Source organism: Microchirus variegatus (assembly GCF_963457635.1).
Source record: "Microchirus variegatus genome assembly, chromosome: 4".
NCBI lineage: Eukaryota > Metazoa > Chordata > Actinopteri > Pleuronectiformes > Soleidae > Microchirus > Microchirus variegatus.
In genome coordinates, this window is record NC_139805.1 from 24,032,405 (window position 1) to 24,043,755 (window position 11,351).

The 11,351-nt window shown below is 42.0% G+C and overlaps 1 protein-coding gene across 1 annotated transcript in view; it reads right to left on the reverse strand.

Moving 5' to 3' along the window:
- Nucleotides 1–10,073, reverse strand: part of colgalt2b (collagen beta(1-O)galactosyltransferase 2b) — a gene marked incomplete at both ends in the record, with an annotated part of 30,949 nt that extends 20,876 nt beyond the window's left edge. The window contains one exon of the mRNA XM_083888119.1: nucleotides 9,832–10,073. Within this exon, the coding sequence (XP_083744245.1) occupies nucleotides 9,832–10,073 (242 nt within the window). The remainder of the gene's footprint in view (nucleotides 1–9,831) is intronic.
- Between the last annotated feature and the right edge of the window lie 1,278 nt (nucleotides 10,074–11,351).

Consider the following 11,351-nt stretch of genomic DNA (forward strand, 5'->3'; position numbering starts at 1 on the left):
TAATGCTATAGACTGGTGTCAACTTTACTATGGAAGTAAGTTAGTACATAGCATTGACCAGAGAGTATAAGGTTCTGAATATGTTAATATGTTAATTAAGTATTCATTTCTTTTTATAGTAGCAGAATGGGTCAGGTGCTATTTAAAAGCTAACATCAGGTAGTTCCTCACTAGCTTCTGTCCATAATGCACAAACCACCAGATACTATCTATCTATCGATTTAACCACAAGTGGGGGTGTTGTTTCATGAAAGGTCCTCGAAAATGCCTCTGCATCTGGGGGAAATCAAGCCATTATATGTCTTAACTGACAGGAAGATCTGATAAACGTGTGAGTCTCCCTGCAAAGAAGCGACAAGAGACGGCCAGATGTGAGCGTTTTCATGTCTACAAATGAGTCATTGGCTTCAATGTCAAATGTTCTGTGAATGAAGACGGCGGGTTTATCGATTTGACTTGGTGCCAAGGGTTTGCAGTTGATTACTTCACTTTGTTAACGCAAATTGTTTGTGTACCTCATTCCCCCAGGTGTTTAGACAAGCTGTTTATCTGCAGTTGGCGTCATATACCTGAGCAGATGTGACAGATGTGACAGATCAGATCTGAAACCACTGTGTCCTGTTACTCTACACAGGAAGTCCTGCCTCACTAAGGGCCAAATGGACTCTTCAGTGGAAAACTGTGTGTGAATCAGAGCAGAACCACACACTCATTACTTGTGTAACAGCATTTATAGACACACACACACACACACACACACACACACACACACACACACACACACACACACACACACACACACACACACACACATGCACAGACACTGTGAGTATTAACTACCCTTCAGAAAATTAAACACATTTCAACACACAGAGCCAACTCAGTGATCTAATACACATTGACACACACACCAAAGGCACATGCGACTAATCATGAACAAATGCCAAGTGCCTGCACCAGATAATACACAAATAATTCAATCCATGCATGGACAAACTTCCCATGTGTCAAAGCCAGGACAAAAAAAATCATGTGCTCCCACGGAGGAAAACACCTGGCACTCTGTGAAACCCTGAAGGCAACATTCAGTCATCAATGTTTTAAGATAATCAATAATCAGTGCCTACAGGACACAATCAGCATACTCCAATTCAGATTTGATTTGTCCAATAACCATAACTCTTCTGCAAATGTGGCCAATATTTGAGCTGAATTTCATCGATCAAAACGGTCCATGACTCAAAAGTCTGAACCTTTGGTGAAATCTAGTTCTAACTCACTGTTAGAGACAGTTTAATTGAGCTAAGGCCATAGTCTGATTAAGTCAGGCTGAGTCCGAGTATACATGCATACATTATTGGCCATGTACGTCTGACTCCTCCTTCGTAGGTGGCGCTGTATCTCTCTACAAGCTAGTGTGTATTGGAATCAGTTTCTGGTTTACCTGAGAAAAACAAACAGCAAAACGGATCGTGCTGTGGTTCTAAAGCATAAATCTCGTCTCGGAGTAATCAGACTATGAATCGCATTATCCAGATATGTTAGTCCGACCAAGTCTTAGTAGGACTAAAATATATGTTGACTAAGAGCTAGTCTTAGTGACTAAGTCTAAGACTAGCTCGATTTTAGTCGGACTAACGTGTTTACATGACAAGAAAACAGAGTTGTTTCTTAGTCCGACTAAAATCGGACTGTAACGCTAACATATACGCACCAGTGTAAGAAACAAACACAAAACATGTTGAGTAAGCTGTCTAATCCAGCTTTAAAGCTTTTTATCACTTCAGTGAATATCACTTGTCTGTCTTCTAAGCTGCTCATTCAGCGTTTGTACCAAAAATAAAAAATAAATCTGTTGTTCCTACACTAAGTGGCCTCAGCCTTGGGTCTTAATTTTCTGCCCTGGAAGAGAAGAAGAGAGGTGTAGAGGAAACAGAGCAGTCATAACAAGAAGCATGCTTGTAGATGCCTTTTTATCATTTAAAACCCATTTCTTTCTCCTAGATTTGCTGTCTCAGTGATTTAGATTTTCGTACCCACAAAGAACTGAAAAAGATCATGAACAAAAATGTTCCTCTGCAAGATCTCAACAAGATTACACTTGGTCAAACAAGTCAAGTTATCTTTACAGAGAACCAGTGTAGTAGTCTGCATGCAACCTGTTGCTGACTCTTAATAAGAAAATTACAACTATATATACTGTATAAACAGTCTTCTTCAAAATGGATGGAGATGAAGAAGAAACAAAAGGACAAACGGGGAGAAAATGAAAGCAGCCACTGTGGGAATGCAGATTAACTAAAGTGTTAAAATGCCCTGAGGGTAATTTTCCCAGCATCGTTGACCACCTTCTCTTTGCCCAACCATCCCCCCTTCCCCCCATTTACGTCACTCTTTCTCCTAATTCCTCGCATTCTTTCATTTCTTAACAGCAGGGTGAGAGTCTTTGTCACAGTTCTGCCACTTCCCTGTCGGACCTGCGCCCACTTGCAGAGGGAGAAACCTCCTCCGGGACTTGATTAAGATCCCGACCGTCGGAGTGAGTCATAGCTGCAGAAACAGGGCGGAGGAGACACTGATCACTGCAGATTATCCTGTGAACACGCTCAGACTGGAACGTTTCTCTTCTTCTTTTTCATGAAAATCCTCACTGCCGTACGCCCCAATAATCTTTATTTTTCTTTTAAGGTTTTAACTGTCATGTCATCTCACTGTTTCTCTTTGGCCGCCTGTCTCATACAAACACATTAAAGCTGACACTTTGTGATGTTGCACAGTCAAATTATGAGGAAAAAAACAACACATCCACCTTTTTATTACGCCTCTGCTTTATATGCAGCGTTTACGTCAGTGACAAAAGCACTGGGGACTTTAAAAAGTTGACTGTTGTCTCTATAAATGTCCATAAACTGGACCTTTCAAAAGGCCAGTTTTCAGTTGTCTGAGAACAATTTGGGGATTCAATGGGAGCAGAATAACGACAAAAACACCATCACTACCACGCTAAATCATCTCCACTTCTTCTCCTCTGATCCACCTTGCTCTGTCTCTCATTGTTCTGCGTGTTTAAAATTAGTTGCGTGGGAGATAAGGGGGAAAAACACTGCTCCATTGTGTTCAAACCGAGCCTCCAGAGAGAGAGGAGATGTTATATTAGCTTCCTCCTCACAAACACTGCAGCTTCACAGCCGCATCCTGCAAAAGTTATCTACTCTCTATACATGTGTACACTACCATTTAAAGGTTTGGAGTCACTTAGAAATGTGCTTATTTTTGAAGGAAAATCACTTTTTTCAATGAATATGAGATTAAATGAATCAGAAATACACTCTATACATTGTTAATGTGGTAAATTACTATTCTAGCTGCAAACATCTGGTTTTTAATGGAATATGTACATAGGTGTATATAGGCCCATTTCCAGTGTTCTAATGGTACATTGTGTTTGCTAAACGCGTTAGAAAACCCTTGTGCGATTATGTTAGCACAGCTGAAAACAGATTCACATCATTAATTCTAATCATGTCAATGTCTTGACTATATTTTCTATTCATTTTGCAACTGTTTCGATGAATAAAAGTGTGACTTTTAATGGAAAACACCAAAAAATGGTATGGGTGACCCCAAACTTTTGAACGGTGGTAGTGTATGCTCGGTACTTTCCTACGTGCTTTACAATAAAAATGCTCATGATTTCCATTGCTGTAGAGTGTGCAGCACCACAGCTACTTTGTGGGCAATGATGTGCATCCCATAATAACCACAGAGTCTCTGGCTGGAGTCCAGCTGGAGACCCTCACGTCACTCCTAACTCCCGGCTTCTTCCTGCTCTCTGCAGTGACTTAAAGTCAAACATGCAGTAAAATCATCCATCAGAGGCGCTGACGTTGAAGCTGTTTAGAAGTTGAGTGGATTTATTGTTCCACTCACAAAGATGAGGTTTCATCACCCGTCCACTGACTCCACGCGTAATTGCAGCTCCGTAACGCGTGGTAAACACAATCTAACACGGACACAGGGACGGCAAATTTCATGCCGCGGTTTGGCTCAGGCGTCGAGCCGTGATGACGACAAACTCAAACAACGAGGCACAGAGCCGCGTGAGTTATGGTTTTAACCAGTTTAACCACAAATAAACCAATTTTAACAACAGAAGCATCATTAAAATGCTTTTCATGATTTATAATCACCACCGCAGAAACAAACCAGCATCACGTACTAAAGCATAAAGCCTCATGAAATGGCCTTCTGCACAACTCTAACAAACTCTACATTAATGCCAAAATCAACATCAGAATACTTGAAATACCATAGATGTGTTTGCTGAAATAAAATCATATATGTTAGAGGCCAATGTGTTGGGTGCAGGAGCTAATGCTGAGTGCCCACAATGCATTTCTTTGTGATTGCCCATATTTTCCATACTTTCTCACAGGGATTATGTGCCTTAAACATTGACTGTGATTTTACTGCGGCCGCTCTGACTGCAGCACAGACACAGACCCTGTTAAACACACTCACAAAACCACCGTGCATCTCTGTATTTTTAACTTACTTATTCCTTATATAACTACGGTGTATGGCCTATACTTTCATATAATCAACAAAATGAACATGTTATTATTGTTTACCTGCATATTTTGCATTTATCTTCAGAAGTTGTAGGAAACTGTACTTGCTTGAGTTACATTAAAGGGGGAATATTATGCTAAATCAACTTTGTAATCATTTTAATACATATATTTGGGACTCTGGAGGCCCTATGAGTAGGCAAAGTGTGAAAAAAGTTGACTTACTCATGTTTTTGTGGTCCGCCTCAGTCTAAGTACAGGAGATAAAACATGCGATGTTGACTTCCAGCGCTAATTGCTACGTCACAATGAGACATTCCTGGAACTGTTGTCTCGCGGAGCTTCGCCTTGTCCCTAAAAACCGCGAGAGAGCAGGCGAAAGAGCAGAAAAGTCCGCAAAGTGTTCTATTCTTGGCTGCACAGCACAGTGCAGCACAGAGTTCTACACAAACTTCCAGCCTCAGAGGATTTACATTGTATATATGACGGCAATGTGCCGGCTAGAGTCGGCAAACGATGGCTTTTCCAGATGCTAACTGCTGTTAGCTGCCCGAGCCTCAGTGACGCTGACGTAGTTTCCTGTGTCTCATTTATATTTAAAGAGACAGACACTCAAAACCGAGTGTTCTGAACAGGGCTGTTTTGGCAGAGTGATTGAATTGCTGTGGTGCTTCATGCTTAAGGTATTTTGACCAAAGCATGTCACAGACATGTTCATTAGGACACCAGGGAACTAGGTTAACTTGGAGAAATAGAGTATAATATATGTCTCCTTTAAGTCACACAATAGCTCAGCACAAACCAAATCAAGACATCCAGCAAAGGAAAAGGGTGGGAAACAAAACAACAAGCCAGCGGCAGGTAGGTGCAGCTTTGCAAACATGCACCGCTGTGTGACTGCAATGTCCTCTCACATTCTTTACATGTCTCATCTGCACTCCATCGTCAACAATCGGCCTCCAGACAGACAGACATCTCTGCAGATTTGGTCTGATCCATCATTTCACAGGGCCGTGTGCACACACACACTCACTTACAGTGGTATTTCAAGGCAGTTCTAAGCCCCAGGCAGAAAAGGGTCCTTGGGGGCCCTGCATCAAACCAGACCAAACCCACACACCGCCCCCAAAACTGAAAGAAAATGCCTATAAATTTGTTGTTGTTGGAGTCATAATCCTGAGTTTTCCTATCATTATATTGTTGTCTTTTGTTCATAATGTCATTTATGTTTTGTTTTTCCCTGCTCTGTAAAGCAGCCTTCAGTTCCATCAAAGGCCCCGTACAAATCTACAAACATGATAATTAAGCATTATTCATGTTAAAAACTTGTCATATTTATGGACTGATGTATTTTTAAGTCCACAGTGTTCTGTTTACAGATGGGAAATGCGGGGGATTGTACGGGTCAGACACTTTCACAACAGCAGGGAAATGTACAAAATCCTGATATTTGACGGATTACTAAGACGCTAATAAGTGCAGAAGAACTTTTGCAAACATTTATGTTCTCATAAGCTGTGTTTCCACCATGGTACCTATGGTTTGGTGCAGTACGGTGTGGTTTGGGATGGTAAAGCCCTGGTTCAGGCTCGCATTTCGACTGAGTACCTTTACCTGCTAGCTTTTCCAGTAGACAGTTCTCGCACTACACTCTTAGAAATAAAAGTGCTAAGTAGAATCATGAATGTTCTTCGGCTTGTCCTCATAGAAGAACCCTTTTTGGCTCCACGTAGAACCTTTTTATAAAGGTTCCATCCGGAACCCCTTTGGAGGGTTCCACCAAGAACCCTTTTAAACCCTTTATTCAGGAAAGGGGTTTTAAAGGGTTCTCTGGATCAAAATGGTTCTTACTGGAACCATTAGTGTTACCAAGAACCCTTGAAAAACCCTTTCTTTGGGAAAGGGTTTTTCAGAAGCAAATGGTTCCAGGTAGAACCTCAGCCCTTGTAGAAGAACCATTTTGGAACCCTTATTTCTAAGAGTGTGCTCTTCTTGATTCATTTTTTTTTTGCTTTTCCATTAGTGATTTTTTGGTACCTGCTCTGGCGAGGATCCAATCGAGGTGAGCCGATACTAAAATGTGACATTGACAGACTTCCGGCCACTGATTGTCGTCAGCGTTGAGTCATGAGCGTGACATCCGACACAAGAATCAACACGAACTATAGATCAGTTAAAAAGGAAAGGAAATGTCTAAAATCTGAACATTTAGTCTGGTGTATTTAGCAACAACACTACTGAAAGCCCAGACGTCTGCAGCTAGATTAGTCGTTTACCGCATTAAAAATGTATAGAGTGTATTTCTGATTCATTTAATGTTATATTCATTGGAAAAAAACTTTTGAACGGTAGTGTAACTGCGTTAACATTTCCAAAGGTTTACTCTAAACCTTCACTCTGAAACTGAGTCAACAATGTAATAAAATAACAAAACAGTGTGGTGTGGACAGCACTGATGTGGATAAAGCCTCACGTCCTCGGGCTATTCAGTGCTTTGCTTATCCTGTTTCAATGTCACTGCACACACACACACACACACACACACACACACACACACACACACACACACACACACACACACACACACACACACACACACAGGCCCTCCCTCCTGCTGTCAGACCGACTCAGCGTCTCCTTTCATCCCTCTACCTGCAGGCTTCTCTCCTCAAAAGCCCAGCTCGACACTGTCTCCGTCTGCTCCGACGAGGCCAAACACACCCGCAGGACCCTGAACCCAGCGTGGGTCCTCGTCCTCCACCCCTCCCTCTCAGCCACCATCATACCTGCCAGCCCTGCTGTTTTAAAAGCCTTGTTTCCGCAGGTTTGTGCTGAATCAGACGCAGGCAGCGCGGTGATTAAGGGTTAAAAGCCTGACACGGCAGCTCTTTCATCTCTGCACACACAGCGTGCAATTTCAGGACGCCGACAGACACACGGGGAGCGAGTGCGTCGTAAAAAAAACGCGGCAGCAACAGTAGCAACCAGGTCTTTGAGGAGCAACGCTGACAATCTGTGGACACATGCTGTTTCTTATTACCGCACGCTCCTGTACGCAGACCACCGTGAACACAACGGAGACACGTTTACTGTTTCACCTCATCATCGTGGACGTGCACAGACAAACAAATACCTGACCTTTGACCTCTGTTTTTATTCATTTCGTCTTCGGCGGTGGATCAGTCATCCTTCAACCTTATTATTAAGGCAAAAGTGTCATGTAAAGCAGCTTTGAATGGTTTGAAGACCAGGAAAGTGCTACATAAATACAGACCATTTACTACTTTATGTACTATTGTATATATATATACACTACTGTTCAAAAGTTTGGGGTCACTTAGAAATATCCTTATTTTTGCAGGAAAAGCACTTTTTTTTTCAATGAATATAACATCAGAAATACACTCTATACATTGTTAATGTGGTAAACGACTATTCTAGCTGCAAACGTCTGGTTTATAATGGAATATGAACATAGGTGTATAGAGGCCCATTTCCAGTGTTCTAATGGTACATTGTGTTTGCTAATCGCATTAGAAGGCTATTGGATGATTAGAAAACCCTTGAAAACTGTGCAATGATGTTAGCACAGCTGAAAACAGTTTCACATCATTATTTCTAATCTTGTCAATGTCTTGACTATATTTTCAATTCATTTTGCAACTCTTTCGATGAATAAAAGTGTGAGTTTTAATGCAAAACAATAAATAATTTTATAGGTGACCCCAAACTTTTGAATGGCAGTGTACATATATATATATATATATATATATATATATATATATGTATATATATATTTTTTTTTATGGAGCTTACAGCACTGATTATAAATGTCAGTATTTAAGTTACAGACATGATGCACAGCGATGAGGTCACTGCAGCAACAGTTTAGTCTTCACTCTCGGTGTCGGTCACTTTCCTGTTTTCCTCGGCCGAGCTTGTTTTGAGTGTTAGTTGACGTTAGCAGAGTCCATTCCTATGCGAGCGACAGCTCACTCTGCTACTTGCTATGCACCGCCTCAGTTAACGCTGGCCTTGACTCAGCCACCGATGTTTACCTGAGTCATGCGAAGCGTGCAGAACGGCACATCTTTTCGAAAAGAGACTTGGAAAATGCTAAAATGCTTTTCCATACAGTTCTAGTACAACACAACTAGTTTTTCCCATTAGTAATAGTACTCGGTGCCTGGTGCTTTTATTTAGTACCTGCTCTGTTGACTGTAGATCACTTAAAAAGACTTAAAAATCCAACATTTAGCAAGAAAACGTGTATAATCTCAATATTTAACAGAGGAGTCTGGTGTATTTAGCAACAGCACTGCGTCAGACGGAGTGTGTGCTCCGATCATGCAGGAAGTACTGAACGATTCTGTGAACGAATCGTTTTAATGAACTGATTCTAATGATTCAGTTACACTGAAAATAACGGCTTTACAAGTCACTACTAGTTTGTGTGCTTGTGTCACTACAGGTTCATGACCCTGCCCACTTTGAGGAGGTACTATAGTAATGGAAAAGGACACGTCTGATACCAAACTGAGTAGAGTCCAGTAGTGCTCGAACGGTATGATGGAAAAGAGTCATAAATGATCTATGCAGTATATATTGATGTCATTATCATTTATCGACCCTTCAACATAATCGGTTGTTAGCCAAAGGTCCAAAAGCTGTAAACTGATCACACATAATTATTAATCCAGAAGTGTTTGTTTGCTGAAATCAATATAGTTAAGTACAAGACAAGCTACTGTGATGTTATGTTTTTAAAGGTGCTATATGTAAGAATGTGGCCAAAAACGGTTACTACATTCAACTTCAGAATACCGAGGTCTTTTAGGTTTCGTTTTCTGACGTAACTGGCAACCCGTGGTTGCTCGGCAGCTGAGACTCTACTGACTGCAATGATTGGTAGACGGCGGTAGGTGGCGCCACATGCCAAAACATGATTTCAAAACATAAACATGATTTGCAGTCTGCAAAATATTTTTTTTAATGCAAATATTTTTTCTGTACTGTTGTTGTTGGTGAGTTCAGTTTGTTATATGAACATTATTCCTGAGTCTCTGTGACATATAAGGAGGATTTTATGTCCAGTTGATTTAGATTTATCACATAATGCACCTTTAAATTATAATGATGAGGCAACACTTTTTATCACATGAGCACCTGCCCAGCACCAAATGTTATAAATATATACCTCCAGTCTCACTCAGGTGTCTCTTTCAGCTGCTCTAAGTCAAACCGTGAACTTTTCTCTCACCAGATCGCGATGCGCTCCTTCGGGTAGTCCAGCCTCTCGATGCAGCCCAGGTAGTGCGGCAGACTGTGCGCCGCGTTGCGCGCCACGATGGCGATCAGAACCTTCGGCTTGAGGAGGACAGACTCGGGTTTGACCTGCTGCACCAGCGGCTCCTGGTCCAGCGACGCGCCGCCGCCGCCGCGCACCAGAGCGGCCAACAGCGCGCACAGCACACCGAGTCCCGCGGCAGCGACCACCCGCATCTTCACTTCACTTCACCACGATTCCGCCGCGATTCTCTCCAAACTGTGGTGGAGCCCGAGTGCGGAGAGAGAGAGAGAGTGACTGTGAGAGAGGAGGGAGGGAGAGAGAGAGGGAGAACCAGAGGGGACGGAGCCATGGCGAGGGAGGGAGGGGGAAAAAGAGGGGGGAGGGTGGTGGTTCTCTTACTTTTGACACTTTCTACTCCTGCGGATCTATAGAAAGTTTTTTTTTTTTTTAGTTTTTTATCTCCACAGCAATTCATAGAACTACACTCTTAGAAATAAAAGTGCTAAGTAAAACCATATAAGGTTCTTCAGCTTGTCGTCATAGGAGAACTATTTTTGGAGGGTTCCACCAAGAACCCTTTTAAAAGCCTTTATTCAGGGAAGGGGTTTTAAAGGGTTCTCTGGATCAAAATGGTTCTTACTGGAACAATTAGTGTTACCAAGAACATTTCTTTGGAAATGTTTTTTTCAGAAGCAAATGGTTCCAGGTAGAACCCTTGTAGAATGACCCTTTTGGAACCCGTATTTCTAAAAGTGTAGATATCCATTTAAAATTGATATCAGTGTCGGCCCAAGCCTTTATGGAGCCCTAAGCTGGGTTTAAAGGGACAATGTGTAGTATTTATGGGTTTATATAACCCAAAATCCACTTTTTTATACATATTATGTGCTCCTGCATTGTCAAGTCGCTGTATAAAAGTTTTTGTTTCATTTTCTAGTGTTTCAAAAAGTCATGTAAAATAACATGGTAGCAGGCCGCGGTTGCATAGCCACTGTTAGTAGCGAGACGCCATGTTTCTACCGGAGCCTGTAAGGACAAACGCGAGAGAACAAATCAAGCGTCTCTTTACTTGTAGCGGAAGTCCCGCCTCCTCTCTCTCCGCTTCGTCTGCTACGGCCGCGGTAGCTCGCCCTCTCCCTCACCTCACGAACCTCATCTGCTGACGCGGAGAAAGACAACGAGGACGACATTTGACCAGCTGAGGATACCGTAGCGCTCAGGGAAGGGAGGGGGTGAGCAGAGGAGCAGTTCATTGTTGTAAATTTCAGCCTCTCCTCTAGATGGCACTATAAACTACTTACTTCACCTTTAAAGGTCACATATAGAGTGGTCCTGTTGCACATAAATGTTAGTTATGGAGGTCTACTTACATATATTAACTTGTTTTTATGGTCAAAAACCTCCTAGTTGCTGTGAACTAGCCGATAGAAATCCTCTTTACTGACAGTATTTTCCTGCTACGAGATTTCAGAGTGAACTTTCACCCCCAG